The following is a 15,453-nucleotide window of genomic DNA, read 5'->3' on the forward strand; positions in this document are numbered from 1 at the left end:
GCTGAGAACTGGCATGAAACGCAGCTGTTTCCGTTCGTGACTGAGGATCGTTTTTAGAAGAAGAAAAGTTTGGATTTATGTCCCCCCTTTCTCTCCTGCAGGAGACTCAAAGGGGCTGACAATCTCCTTGCCCTTCCCCCCTCACAACAAACACCCTGTGAGATGGGTGGGGTTGAGAGAGCTCCGAGAAGCTGTGACTAGCCCAAGGTCACCCAGCTGGTGTGTGTGGGAGTGTCCAGGCTAATCTGAATTCCCCAGATAAGCCTCCACAGCTCAGGCGGCAGAGCTGGGAATCAAACCCGGTTCCTCCATATTAGATCCATGAGCTCTTAACCTCCTACACCACTGCTGCTCCTTTTGCATGTCTTGCCTCATTATCTGGTTGGCCTCGACGGGGCGAAGGACGCATTTCATCCCACGGTCATGGGTGAGGAGGATTGTGCGCCTTCGCTAAAACATTGTCGCTGACTTCCCTAAGGCTAACCAGTGAATTCATGGCAAAGGAGTGACAAACCCGGAGACCTACCAGAGCTTAGGTTGCCAAAGTCCTTTCTGTGGTTAGGACGACCCCTTCCGCACCTGCAGAATAATGCACTTTCAATCCACTTTCAATGCACTTTGAAGCTGTGCGGAAGAGCCAAATCCACTTGCAGACAATTGTGGACGTGGCTTGAAAGGGCATTATTCCGCACGTGCGGAAGGGGCCGATGACTCGCTTGATCAACACCTTGATTTTTTTTAAAAAGGAGAATAGGAGACAGGTAATGAAGCAGAACAACTTTTAAAACCTCCGTTGTTTGCTGATGTTTTGGGGTTCCGGTGCTCGTGCCCCCCCCCCCCCCCGGAAAGCTTCGGTGCTCAGTTCTCAAACTGCTTTTTGAAGTTGGAAGAGCAGCTTGAAAAGTTTTCTGTCAGCTTTACTTTTAAACGAAGGGAACTCGGGGGTTTCCAGAACAGACCCCTCAGGGGGCCCCTTCCGCACAGCACAGGCAGAGAGGGTTGAAGTTGGGATAAGCTCTCACAATACTAGAACCAGGGGGCATCCATTGAAAATGCTGGGGGGAAGAATTAGGACTAATAAAAGGAAACACTTCTTCACACAACGTGTGATTGGTGTTTGGAATATGCTGCCACAGGAAGTGGTGATGGCCACTAACCTGGATAGCTTTAAAAGGGGCTTGGACAGATTGATGGAGGAGAAGTCGATTTATGGCTACCAATCTTGATCCTCCTTGATCTGAGATTGCAAATGCCTTAACAGACCAGGTGATCGGGAGCAGCAGCAGAAGGCCGTTGCTTTCACATCCTGCACGTGAGCTCCCAAAGGCACCTGGTGGGCCATTACGAGTAGCAGAGTGCTGGACTAGATGGACTCTGGTCTGATCCAGCAGGCTAGTTCTTATGTTCTTATATTCTAAGGTAATCTGCTCTCCTGTTTTTGTGCTTGCCTGCCTCCGTGCAGGCAGCGAATGGATCCTGTGGAAGCAATGCGGGTTGCCATCCCGCCTTTGCACGGAGGCTCTCTCTCTTTTTTTGCTGCTCACCTCCCTCTGCTGCTTAGCTACGCGGGCAGGCAGGCATGGACCTCTACAGCCATGCTGATGTCCCCGTGCCCCTGCGTGGCTAAGCAGCAGAGAGGCGGGGACTGTAAAAAAATGGGAAGCACAGCTGAGTAAAGCGCTGCCCAAGCAGCCGTTCGCTTGAGAGCAGCGGCAACCTGCATTCAAACCAAAGAATCCCAGATTCTCAAAAAGTCCGTTTCGGGGGAGTTAGCACGGGGCAGCCTCACTTTAGGGTTGGGAGCCATGCTAAGTCCCCGCCCCTTAGCATGTAGGGAATTGTAGTCCATGAACATCTGGAGTGCCATAGGCTCGCCACCACGGCCATAGGTGATTGGAGAGCTTTTGAACGGGCAGAGAAAGGACACACAGCCGCATGGAGATGCACAGGTGGTTCGGCAAGAAGAAGGGGCTGGTAGAGAGCAGAGGGGTCCTTTCTGCCCAAACCCCCCTCCCCAAAACCTGGAACCCATCCTGCGTTCCAGATAATTTTACAGAACCGGGTTATTTGGCATTTGGCTCAGTGAGGCGAAGATCCCACCAGTCTCAGCATCAATTTGAATACGGCTTCTGCCGGGATTACGGCGACTGTTCAAAAGGAAGGCAATTTGTCGGACAGGCTATTCGATTCTCCGTTAAACAAATCAGTGGGAAATGGAGATCATCTGAATTCAAACAATTCCCCTACATTTCACCTGAATTTTAACACTGTCAGCTCCACTGTAAAAAAGAAAATTAGTCGCATTCACATTCAGTACTTATTGCATGCTTTAGCTGGTGCGGATAGATTCCTTTTTCCCCCAAAGGCCACAAATACGGAACCCAGTTTCGCTTGGTTATGTCACAGGATCTTTGGATTATTTTTCTTCCATTGCATGCTGCCTCAGGCGCGTCTTGGCAACAGAAACAGAAGCATTTCCTCCATCGACTGACTTGCACAGGGAAAACGACCAGGTTAGCCCGACCTGGCCGCCTTGTAAATACAGCTCGGCAGTGGTTAGAAAAGCAAATAGATGTGAGCAGACTCAAGAGGTTGCAGGACTGAGGAATCGCAGACTGGGAGAGGCCTCCAAGACGAGCGGCCAATTTCTGGTCATGTTCCTCTTGGCCCTGGGAATGGTTTGGTCGGATGCGATCGTGGCGGGGTTTTGATTCCCAGGCGGCGTCATAGGACTGCGCAGGGACTGCAGCATTCGGCACAACGCGGCTTCTTTTTCTTGGGGTTGAAGATGGTGAGGATCGCTTCATCGAAGACGGCCTTCAGGCCCTTCTGCGTCAAAGCCGAACACTCCAAGTAGCACTGGGCCCCAATCTTGAAAGAGAAGGAGAAAAGCGGGCATGAACGGGGCTGAGCGTTGTACAATATTCCTATGTTTTTTTTTGTTCTCAATATAGGGTTGCTCGCTTTGGGTTGGGGAATTCTTGGAGATTTTGGAGGTGGAGCCTGGGGAGGGCGGGGTTTTGGCTGGGTATATGTGTTGGAATCAGAGGTGGGATCCAGCAGGTTCTCACAGGTTCCCGAGAGTAGGTTACTAATTATTTGTGTGTGCCGAGAGGGGGTTACTAATTGGTGATTTTGCCACATGATTTTTGCCTTAGTTACGCCCCTCCTCCGCTCCTCAGCAGTAGCGCGCAGAACTTGAAGCAGTCTAGCAGGAGGTGCACTGGCGTGAGTGGCAGCCTGTGCCTGCGTGCATTCGTTTCCCGCCCAAGGACTGGCGCAGCGGCTGCGTCCTTGCCACAGCCCCGCCCAGGAATGCCCCGCCCCCGTCGTGCCCGACCACGCCCCCATCGTGCCCCGCCCAGCCCCATTGGCGCTAGGCCACAGTTTGAATCCCACCACCATGGGAACCTGTTACTAAAATTTTTGGATCCCACCACTGGTTGGAATATGTGACTTTTGCATACCTGGACAATGGGGGGCGCTATGTATCTCTAAAGCTGTTCTATTGTTTGCTCTCCATGTCTAGGCTCCGCCCACCAACTTCCCCCTTCTTCCCCCTTGCAGCCATTTTCTTTCTTCTTCTCTGCACTGAGCATGTGTAATGCCCACCTGCTCTTGCTGGGGCTTTCCCACAGAAGCGTATCTCACTTGCACATACGTGATGGCGCGTTAGAAGGCCCACTTGTGATAGGGACAGTTATCTCTTTAGTATAAGGTTTCTATCTCCTTTTCACCTGGAACAAAGCTTGTGATTCAAAGTTACTTGTAATAAGTGTAAGTTTTCCTTTTTGCATATATTTGTTTGGAAGAGCTCCTCTTTACTGCACTCACGCGTAGGCAGAGGCGTAGCAAGGGGGGGAAAGCGCCTGGCGCACCGGTGCATGCTCTGCCCCCATCCTGCCCCCAGAATGACCCCACCACGCCCCTGCCACACCCCCACAGGGGCGTGCGCCCAGTGCATCACGCTCCCCTTGGAGCTACACCTCTGCACACAGGACTGGACTGATCCATTTTAATCACATTCCAACAATAATACCGTGTTTCCCCGAAAATAAGACAGTGTCTTATATTAATTTTTGCTCCCAAAGATGCGCTATGTCTTATTTTCAGGGGATGTCTTATTTTTCTGTGTTCTGTTCATCGGGCATGCTTCCAAACAAAAACTTTGCTACGTCTTACTTTTGGGGGATGCCTTATATTTCGCACTTCGGCAAAACCTTTACTATGTCTTATTTTCTGGGGATGTCTTATATTCGGGAAAACAGGGTACCATAGAGTTAGAGACGCTAGGGATCCCTCCAGGGGGAAAGGGGGGCTAGAGCCCCAGGCACCACTCCCCAAGGTCAGGAGGGGGGGCGCACTGCAGGAACACCCTCCTGACCAACTGTGCCCAGCTCCTGAGCTTCACATGGAGTTTGGGGGCAAGACAAGCTCTGCTGGTCAGCATTCAACTGCACCCCTGCCCCAAATTCCATGGGGAGTTTGGGGGTGGTGGTGGATGGCTTCTGAGGATGAGGGCGGTGTGGTCCCTAGTCACAAGCACATTTTTATTTCCATGTTTTTATGAATTTGAGTCCCTTGAATTGCCAAAAGTGTTAAGCGATCTGAAACGTCCTCACATTCCGAGAAAACGACCCTACCTCTTTGGCGAGTTTGATGCCATGTTCATAAGTCAGGGGTTTCTCCTTCATGTAGAGCAACCGGGTCAAGGTTTTGGGATCATCTCGCAGATCGATCTAAAAAGTTAACAGACGTACAAATCTCCGGCCACGGTTTCCGAGAGAGAAACGTTGGGGTTCATTTCAAACTTATCCCTGTAGTTCTAACCCCCCCTCAGTTTGTTTGTTCTGATGTTATTTTCCCCTCAGGAATAATCCCACAGTTCCTTATATTTGCACTACCTTGTATACACTGACTTCGAGTTCCTATGAATGGGTTCTGTGCAAGTTGGCACAATCAATGAATCAATAATGTAAGTGCGTTCTAGATGGTTTCTGCTGTGGAGCACCTCCTCCTCTTCCTGGGGGCAGAAGCAGTCACCCTGAAGTTATACTCCTTCCTGTTTTCCCCGTATAGCAGTCTCTCACAGGGGAGTTTTGGCGGACACGTCCTGCTTAAGATCTGCTTGAGGTTGTTTATTTTTGCCTTTGGAGGCTGTTGGAGCAGCATTGTTTACAGCCTTCGGCTTTTTCCAGATGGAGCACCTATCTTGTGACAGCTTGAAGACTCACCTTGTACCTGACCTGTTTTCCGGGGATACTTCGGGGTCATCGCCTGGAGTCTATCAGAGTGTATCTTTTTGACTGTGGCCTATTATGCATGCAGGGCTTTATCCTGCGGCTCTTTTTCTTGCTGCGGGGTTTCCCCGCGGTTGTTTGTTTAAACTGGGAATTCTCCCTTGGCGAGGCATCTCCAGTCAAGCCGGTTACTGCCTGTGTTGCCTGCCGCCATTTTCGTTTTGGTTTGTTTTTGGCCATAAATTTTACAGAAAGAAAGACCGACCGACCGACCGAACAAACGAACACACAAACAAACAAACACACACACACACACACACACACACACACACACACACACACACACACACACACACAAACACACACAAACACACACAACACAAACACACACACACAAACAAATACACAAACAAATACACAAACAAACAAACACACACACAAACACACACAAACACACACAAACACACACACACACAAATACACATAAAACAAACACACAAACAAACAAACCAACCCACACACACACTCTGGCGCTCTCTGCTGGCCCAAAGAGCAGTGGAAATTGCTATCAGGTGGGTGGAGGAAAAGGTGAAGGTGGGGGAAAGTGGGAGGGGTAAGCAAAGCTGAAGCAAGCTGAGGAAAAGTCACACTTCTGGAGGTTTTCGAAGCTGCACGGCTTCTCTGTTCTGCAACATGGTGCGATCAGAAGGGGGGAAACATGTACACTACCAAGAATCTGACTCAAAAAGAATGTACATTTACTGCGAGGCAGACCACAAGTGCTGTTTTACCTACTGTTTTTTCCCTCTAAAGCTTCCATCCACACAAGGGCCTGTTGAAGGGCACTACTGTTGTGCAAATGGAAATGTGAGAGCAAGAGATCACCTACTGGGCTTGAATAGGAGCCAAGCCCCTATTGTTAAAGGCAGGCAAGTGACTCGCATTCTACACACTCCTGTGACCCTCAGTGGCTTCTCTCTACAGTCTCTTTTCTACCATTCACCTGCGTTCCTATCAAGACATAAGGCACGTGGGGCATGCAGACTTTCAGTTCCGGCACCCATTCTTCCTGGACGTTGTGGTACGAGGCGGGGTTCACGACAGAGAAACAGATCAAGAACACGTCCGTGTTGAGGTAGGAGAGAGGTCGTAGCTGATTGTAGTCCTCCTGCCAAGTAAGAGAAAGAATACAAATTAGGCATTTCGACAGCAGTGAAACGGGGAGACAACTGAAGTCAAACTACTGGAATATGCCGCACGAGGCAAATTATCAACATTGTTAAAATATAAACATTTGGAAAATTTTCTTAAAGATTGGAACCGCCTTGTGAATTACACTAAGCAAAGAAAATCTTCCATGCATTTGTTAACATTTTTACAACGTGACGGTGAAGAACTGTTTGTTGGAATACATGCACATCTAAATCAATGTAATATAGTAATTTAAAATACAGTTGTTAAGGATAGTTTGTAAACTAATTTAGAAAACTGTAAGAATCCGGACTAAGGATTGTTAGAAATGACATATGATGAAAATATGAGGCTAGTAGGAAGTGAACCAGATGTGTATTGGTTTTGTTTTTTATGGTTGTGCAAATTGTGTATAATAGTTTTATGAGTGATACATAGGTTGCATGGTGTTTTAGAATGGATTTGGGATGTATTCTGATATATTGGTGGAAATTCAATAATGATTTATTACAAAAAAAAGTGAAGTCATCAATTTTCTCCAAAATGTGAAGAGGGGGGATTGATTCCTAAGGTTCACCTACACAACCATTTTTTAAAATCGCAAATATTTCACTGGGGTGCTGTCTGGTTTCCGGGCTGTATGGCCATGTTCTAGCAGCATTCTCTCCTGACGTTTCGCCTACATCTGTGGCTGGCATCTTCAGGAATGGAAAGCAAGTGGAGTATATATACTGTGAGGTCAAAAGGTGAGGCCATCTGAATAGAGTAGCCTGGCATGTGAGTCACAAAGAAGTCTGTAGCATGTGAGTAACAATGAAGATAGCAAGGTCAATAGGTGAATGCATCTGAATAGAAGTATCCTGGTCTTTGTTCCCTTTGGTTGCTATTGTCTATAGTTGTCCTGTGTTTGTGTGGAGCTGATTAGTCACTGTCTTGATTCTAGAGTTTTTCAACACTGGCAGCCAAATTCTGTTCATTTTCATGGTTTCTTCCTTCCTGTTGAAATTGTCCATGTGCTTGTGAATTTCAATGGCTTCTCTGTGTAATCTGACATAGTGGTTGTCAGAGTGGTCCAGAATTTCTGTGTTTTCAAATAATATTTTGTGTCCAGGTTGGTTTATTATGTGTTCTGCTATTGCTGATTTTTCTGGCTGAAATAGTCTGCAGTGCCTTTCGTGTTCTTTGATTCATGTCTGAGCGCTGTGTATGGTGGTTCCTTTGTAGACTTGTCCACAGCTACATGGTATGTGGTAGACTCCTGCAGTAGCTAGATGATCCCTCTTATCCTTTGCTGAACGTAGCATTTGTTGAATTTTCTTGGTGGGTCTGTAAATTGTTTGTAGGTTATGCTTCTTCAACAGTTTTCCTATGCGGTCAGTGGTTCCCTTGATGTATGGTAAGAACACTTTAAACGGCTCTTTATTTTTGTTCATGTGACTTGTTCTTGGTCTTGCAGCTCTTCTGATGTCTGTAGTAGAGTAACCATTAGCCTGTAGAGCCCAGTTTAGGTGATTTACCTGACAGGGTGGTTGTTATGACAATAAACAGAGCAGACGGGAATGGTGTTAGCCACTTTGAGTCTTGGTTGGGGAGAAAGATAGATATAAATAATGTTGATCATAATTTGATGCATACCAGTGAATACCAGAGTGGGGGCGTGGCTAGCTTGTAGGACTAGGTTTCGGGTTCCAATCCTTCTCCCCAGCCTTGGGGAGACCACCACTCAATCTTTTGAAAACCTTTGATCTTGCACAGATGAAAGAGCTGGAGCAAACAGAAGGGCTCTTCACAGTGGAGCATGCATGGAACTCATTCACAGGGTCCAAACCACAAGGTTCGTATGCGAAGAAGAAGAAGAAGAAGAAGAGGAGGAGGAGGAGGAGGAGGAGGAGTAGGAGGAGTAGGAGGAGTAGGAGGAGTTTGGATTTATTCCCACCCTTCTGTCCTATAAGAAGACTCAAGGTGGCTTACAAACTCATTTCCCTTTGTTTCCCCACAACAGACACCTTGTGAGGCAGGTGGGGCTGAGAGAGTTCTGAGAGAACTGTGACTAGCCCAAGGTCACCCAGCAGGAAGGTAGTAGTGCGGAAACACACCTGGTTCTCCAGATTAGAATCTACCTGCTGTTAACCACTACACCACACTTAGCCAATTCTGGAGTCCAGGGGCACCTTAAAACTTGAAAAAAATATATTCCAGCATGAGTTTTGTGAGGCAGGGCTCCTCTGATCAGATGTAATTCCCTTTTCTCTTTCCTTCTTTATTGCCAAATAGAAGTCTTAGGATAACCACAAGATGGCAGCAGATATTTGGAGAAGGCTGGAACTCCTTTGCCCAACTTGTCTCAAATCCTAAACTTTCCTGGTCTGAAAAGGGATGCTCAGGGCACTGTTAAAAATGTCAGCATCTGTGTGGAAATGCAGACTATAAAGCCAGCATAGCTCTCTGAGGCAGCCCCATGGATACCTGCGACGCTCGAATACGCCAGAGGTATGTATCCTTGTGAAAACACACATGAGTACGTGAAGCTGCGGAAAAAGGGACAAGGGATTTCATTTTGAATGCAGAGGAAAAACAGTGGCATGCAGGGTGGAAACCAAGCAAAGATTTAATACGGACCAATTGAAAATATGTTACCTGCCCAGCTGTGTCGTAAAGCCCAAGCAAGTGTTGTTTGCCTCCGACCGTCACAGTTACTGTAAAAAGAAAATCGGGAACGTTGCAAAGGGAGAAAAGAACAGAAGAACGTGTACGGTGACACCTTGCATGTGTTTCCCCCCTCCACCCATTCCCATGCTGCCATTATCACTGCAAGAACCGCTACAGGATACGTTTCACGTCCCAAGAGGACACGTTTCAGAACAAATTCACCCCCAGTCTTTGGTCTTCTGTAAACTGTTGCAACACCTGATTACCATCTCTTGGCTTCATTTTTTATCTTGCCCTGTCTCTGGCCCTTTCTGCACAAACCTTTTAAAACGTTTTGAGGCAGGAAATAAAACGTTTCCTCCATGGAGTTCCGCATTGTGTTTTTTTATCCCCAAACGTTTTATTTCCAGCCTCAAAATGTTTTAAATTAATCCCATTTTAATGCGATTCTCTGGCTGGATTGTGGCTATGTGATCTATCGACTGGGTTTCCCACACTCCTCTGCTTCCCTGAACTTTATCCTCTGTGCTGTTTTCTTTTTTCTTTTCTTTTTTGCATTTAAACAGAAAGATTTAATAGACCTGACAAAAGACAGATTATCAAAGCATTAATACACATTGCAGAATTATTAGAGAATAACAATATTGCAATTCAAGAGGGAGAACAGCTAACTACAAAAAGAAAACAAGTCAAACATAGTTTTGATCAATATCTCATATTTTAAAGGGTGTTATAGTAATCTAAAGTTCAGTATTTATTTGACGTCACACAGGAGGGCCACTCCTCTCAGTATCCAATGATCTGGAGACACAGTTGTCCTCAGATAGATTGCAGTCATGTAGGTCAAATCGGTTCTTCTTGGCTTCTTGTAAATTGGGCAAACATAGAGTTTGGGATCTCTTGGTCCAGTTGTATTAATTGCAAATATCTGCACAACTGGAAGTGCCCGTGAAAAGAATCTTTGCAGTAGATTCTGTGAGTTTATTATTTCGCCTATCCCATCCAGCTGTTTTCTCAGTGCTGTTTTCTGAGCTGACACCGTTCCCCCTCACCTGTTCTTTTGCAGCATTTCGCTATGTGTTTTTTTCCCCCGAGGGGGGATCTTCGAAGCATCAAGTATTCAAGGAGTATAGAGTTTATAAAGTGCAACCTCAAGCTGTGAAGCATTGAAGCATTGATTCAATGTAACCTCAGCTTGTGGGTTCTGTGGGGCAGTACTTGGAATGAGTTGCAACAACAATTTTTAAACAACAAAATGGTTTACTTTTCTTTACAATTAACACTTTTAAAACATCAACATTTAACGTTACAATTCAAGGTCCTGTTCAGGTTGCATTTCAAGTCCTTCTATTTACAGTCTACTGATATTGCCAAGTCCAAATCTTCTTTGCAAGTGGGCTGGCTCCTGAAGACTCCAAGGGCTTGATGAACAGGTTGCAACATGATAAAGGTCTCCAGGAGAACTCTCACCCATTACAACCACAAAAGAAAACCCTGAAACAATAAACTCCAACATTTACAACACAGCAAAACAACAACTACCTTCCCAGTAGTTCCCAACAATATTGCAAATTACCTTAACAAGGTGTTAAGGGCTTATAGAAATCAAGGTCCGAGTCTGGTAGCCTTGCTTCTTCTGCAAAAGAGCTCTTGCAGCCTCTCTGCTGCTCCGAGTCTCCACCCCCTTACTGGGTCAACCCATTCTGGGCCAACCCATTCTGGGCATGGGGGTTACATCAACACAGATTTTTTTTTTAAAAAGGAGGTGGGGGGAGGATCATGTAATTGCAACCAGGAATCATTTTGAGTGGGAAGAGTGCGGACATACATCGTTGTAAAGGGGGGGGGGGGTTGAAAACGTTTTAGATACGTTTAAGGGGATTGGTGCAGAAGGGGCCCTAATAGTGCACAGAACGGCATACATGGTCCCCCCATCCCTTCACAATAGCCCTGTGAGGTAGGAGAGATCGAGAGAGACCGAGTAAAACCAGTCATTGGGATTCATGGCCAAGTGTCAAGCCCCAGATCTGCAACCAATATTGGACTCAATGATTTCAATCAGAAGCCTTTATTGACAGACAACGGCATAGTCAAAAGGAAGCCGGTTCTGAAAACTGTCTTCAAAGAACACCTTTCTATGCCCAAACGCTCCCCCCCTTTTCCCTCTATCCCTAGATATCAAAGCGGAGTAACACTGAACAGAGGACAGGAATGTAAAAGCTGATACTTTCTCAAGGCCGTGTGAAGCGATAGCTTCGGTGCCCCCTAAATCACTATTGGTTACAAAGCATAGAGGAGCATAGAGGAGACGTCTGAGGGAGGATATGATTGAAGTCTATAAAATTATGCAGGGGGTAGAAAATGTGGACAGAGATAAATTTTTTCTCTCTTTCTCACAATACTAGAACCAGGGGGGCATCCATTGAAAATGCTGGGGGGAAGAATTAGGACTAATCAAAGGAAACACTTCTTCACGCAACGGGTGATTGGTGTTTGGAATATGCTGCCACAGGAGGTGGTGATGGCCACTAACCTGGATAGCTTTAAAAGGGGCTTGGACAGATTGATGGAGGAGAAGTCGATCTATGGCTACCAATCTTGATCCTCTTTGATCTGAGATTGCAAATGCCTTAACAGTCCAGGTGCTTGGGAGCAGCAGCAGCAGCAGCAGAAGGCCATTGCGTTCACCTCCTGCATGTGAGCTCCCAAAGGCACCTGGTGGGCCACTGCGAGTAGCAGAGAGCTGGACTAGATGGACTCTGGTCTGATCCAGCAGGCTCGTTCTTATGTTCTTATGTTCTTATAGAGCCAGTGGGAAACAGAAAGTAAAGTAAGGCCCTCCTGACACCAAGTGGGGAACTGAACATACATCTCATCCATTACTCTAGCCATCACCCCCTCTGATTCTCCGCCCTTGTGACACAGTACCTCCATCTCAGCACAATCTCCTCCTTCCCAAAACAGGCAGTCATGACTCTTCTGAGAGGTTTAATGGCAGGCAATAAAGGCAGTGCGCTGACCACGGCTTTTTCTGTATTGGAAGGCATGCTTCTTTTCAACGCGGAGGTCCCCTTTTAACAGCTAATAGCCATTAATAGACCACCCTCCTCCATGAATCGATCAAATCCTTTTTCAGGGGAAAGCGTACGGTGCTTTCACACACGCCGAATATATTGTGCACGATTGATCCCCTTTCGATGCACTTTGCAAGTGGATTTTATTGTGTGAAATGGCAAAATCTACTTCCAAACGACCAGTTCGCTGAAAGTGGACTGAATGAGCGTTATTTAAGTGTATGTGAAAGGGCTGGAGAGTAACCGTCATAGCCTGGGACAGTCAACCAACAATGGACCACTCATAAGAACATAAGAACATAAGAACATGCCAGCTGGATCAGACCAGAGTCCATCTAGTCCAGCATTCTGCTACTCGCAGTGGCCCACCAGGTGCCTTTGGGAGCTCACGTGCAGGATGTGAAAGCAATGGCCTTCTGCTGCTGCTGCTCCTGAGCACCTGGTCTGCTAAGGCATTTGCAATCTCAGATCAAGGGAGATCAAGATTGGGAGCCATAGATCGACTTCTCCTCCATAAATCTGTCCAAGCCCTTTTAAAAGCTATCCAGGTTAGTGGCCATCATCACCACCTCCTATGGCAGCATATTCCAAACACCAATCACACGTTGCGTGAAGAAGTGTTTCCTTTGATTAGTCCTAATTCTTCCCCCCAGCATTTTCAATGAATGCCCCCTGGTTCTAGTATTGTGAGAAAGAGAGAAAAATGTCTCTCTGTCAACATTTTCTACCCCATGCATAATTTTATAGACTTCAATCATATCCCCCCTCAGATGTCTCCTCTCCAAGCTAAAGAGTCCCAAACGCTGCAGCCTCTCCTCATAGGGAAGGTGCTCCAGTCCCTCAATCATCCTTGTTGCCCTTCTCTGCACTTTTTCTATCTCTTCGATATCCTTTTTGAGATGTGGCGACCAGAACTGAACACAGGACTCCAAGTGCGGTCGCACCACGGCTTTATATAAGGGCATGACAATCCTTGCAGTATATTATCAACTCCTTTCCTAATTATCCCCAGCATAGAGTTTGCCTTTTTCACAGCTGCCACTCAACAGCTGAACAACAACAAAAACATTGGGTGCCATACCAGGAAATCTTGGATGCCACTTGAACTATGAACATATTGATCACATTTCCATCTATCAGTTACAAAAGGGCATATATATATATAGTGACATTCTAGCAGGGGCATAACGAGGCAGCCCTGGGCAAACTGTAGCCCTGGGCAAAACCTGAGTTGGATGCCCCGGGCGGCCCACGGCTGCCACCCACCACGAATTCTCAAAATTATTTTTTGCAGGACAGGACATTGGTGTCCTGCAGGGGATGACATTTTTTTTTTAGACATATCAGCACCAGAATTTCAGCACATCATCAGGAGACTGTCCTTCTGCTACTCCCCAAGTTTGGTGAGGTTTGGTTCAAGGAGTCCAAAGTTATGGACTCCCAAAGGGGGTGCCCCATCCCCCATTGTTTCCAATGGGAGCTAATGGGAGATGGGGCTACAATTCCTTTGAGGGTCCATAACCTTTGGCCCCTGAACCAAACTGCACCAAGCACAGAAATCAAACTTGGGGGTCGTGATCATCTCTAGATGATACTCCCTGAAATTTTGGTGCCGTATACATCCAAAAAATGCACCCCTTTGCAGGAACATCCCCAGGAAGAAATTTGCCCAAGAATCTTTTGTTCTGCATTGAGTTTTCTGCATTGCTGTCAATGGGAGGGTTGCAGAATACTGTGGGGGGCACATTTCTGAAGGCACAGTCTCAAAACCTTTCTAGGGTCTCTTGAATCAGGATCACTGCCTAATGGTACCCCCCTAAGTTTGGTGCAGTTTGGTTCAGGGGGGGCCAAAGTTATGGACCCTCAAAACTGTAGCCCCATCTCCTATTAGGCTCCTCATTGGAAAACAATGGGGATGGGGGGCACCCCTTTGGGGAGTCCATAACTTTGGACTCCCTAGAAGCCAAACCTCACTCTCAAACCTGGGGGGGTAGCATGGGACAGTCTCCTAATGATAATGGCTGAACGTTGGTGCTGCTAGCCTAAAACTACCTGCGGCACCTGCAGGCCAAAATGGAAAACCACTAAAATGTACCTAAAAGCAGACTCCAGCATTTTGATGCCTCCACTCAGGTGAGGATGCGCCCTGGGCAGCTGCCCACCTTGCCCAATGGGCATTACGCCAGTGCATTCTAGGTTCTAGGGAACAACCTGGTGAGTATGAAGGCCAACACTGGCTGAAGGTCAGGCAGCTGTCATTTCCTATGATGATGATGATACACTGCTAAACCTGACCAGTATAAGGTTGCCAGCTCCAGGCTGGGAAGGACCTGGAGATTTTGGGGGTGGAGCCTGAGAAGGGTGGGATTTAGAGTGGGAAGGGACTTCAGCAAGATATGTGGCCATACAACCCACCTTCCAAAGCAGCCATTTCTCCATGTGAACAGATCTCGGTTGCCTGGAGATCAGTTGTAATCTCAGAAGGCGTTCAGCCACCACCTGGAGATCGGCAACCAGTGGCCCACCTAGTCCAGCATTCTGTCTCACACAACAGCCACCCAGTTTCTCTGGAGGTCCAGCAACATGGCATAGAGGCCTTCCCCTGATGCTGCCACCTGGCACTGGGATTCAGAGGTTGACTGTAGAGGTCAAAGTGGAGTTTCCCTCATTCTTAGCCAGAGGTGTACCAGGGGGGAAATGGTGCCTGGGCCCAAACCTTCCCTAGGCACCCCCCCCCCCCCGTGCAACACTTACCTTAGCTGTCTGAAGCTCCACAAGCTGAAGGAGCAGAGGGGCCAAGGGGCGCCCCCACATGATCCAAGGGGTGGCGCCTGGAGTCAATTGACCCCCACGTTCCCCTGGCAGATACGCCACTGTTCTTAGCAAATCATAACCTGGTTCCTGCAATGCTCTTGCTCCAGCAAAATAACCCACTCCCTCTTCCTGGCCACAACCACCTAAGCCCAAGCTACACTAAGACGAGGCACTTGGCTCAGATCTGACTAGCCACGATAACGTCGAGCCCCTGTGTCGAGCCAGCCCCGCGCTGGGCCCTCCCAACCAGTCCCGTGGTTTCTGTAGCAACGTTTTAATAATATTGCACCATGATTTCCCTTGGTTCTTTACAGGATTCCACAAAACCTATCCCTGCCGAGTTAGAGATATTCCTAGAGAAAGTCTGACATTTAAGCATAGAGAGGCTGGGAGGATACATGGATATACGTGGCGAGGTCGGGTGCACGGGTGTATGTGGTTGGGTCGGCATTAAAGGAAGAGCTGTTATGTCTGCTGAGGGATAG

At 47.3% G+C, this 15,453-nt stretch overlaps 1 protein-coding gene across 1 annotated transcript; it reads right to left on the minus strand.

Annotated features, from left to right (window-relative positions):
• Nucleotides 1–1,295: 1,295 nt before the first annotated feature.
• RHOJ (ras homolog family member J) lies at nt 1,296–14,968 on the minus strand. Its single transcript, XM_048484656.1, has 5 exons — nt 14,909–14,968; nt 9,069–9,227; nt 6,244–6,408; nt 4,644–4,739; nt 1,296–2,871 (listed from the first exon to the last, which is right to left on the minus strand). Exons 1-5 carry the CDS (start codon nt 14,966–14,968, stop codon nt 2,725–2,727), a joined length of 627 nt encoding a protein of 208 aa, XP_048340613.1. The 3' UTR covers nt 1,296–2,724.
• Between the last annotated feature and the right edge of the window lie 485 nt (nt 14,969–15,453).

This window comes from Sphaerodactylus townsendi, linkage group LG02 (genome assembly GCF_021028975.2).
Source record: "Sphaerodactylus townsendi isolate TG3544 linkage group LG02, MPM_Stown_v2.3, whole genome shotgun sequence".
Classification (NCBI taxonomy): Eukaryota; Metazoa; Chordata; class Lepidosauria; order Squamata; family Sphaerodactylidae; genus Sphaerodactylus; species Sphaerodactylus townsendi.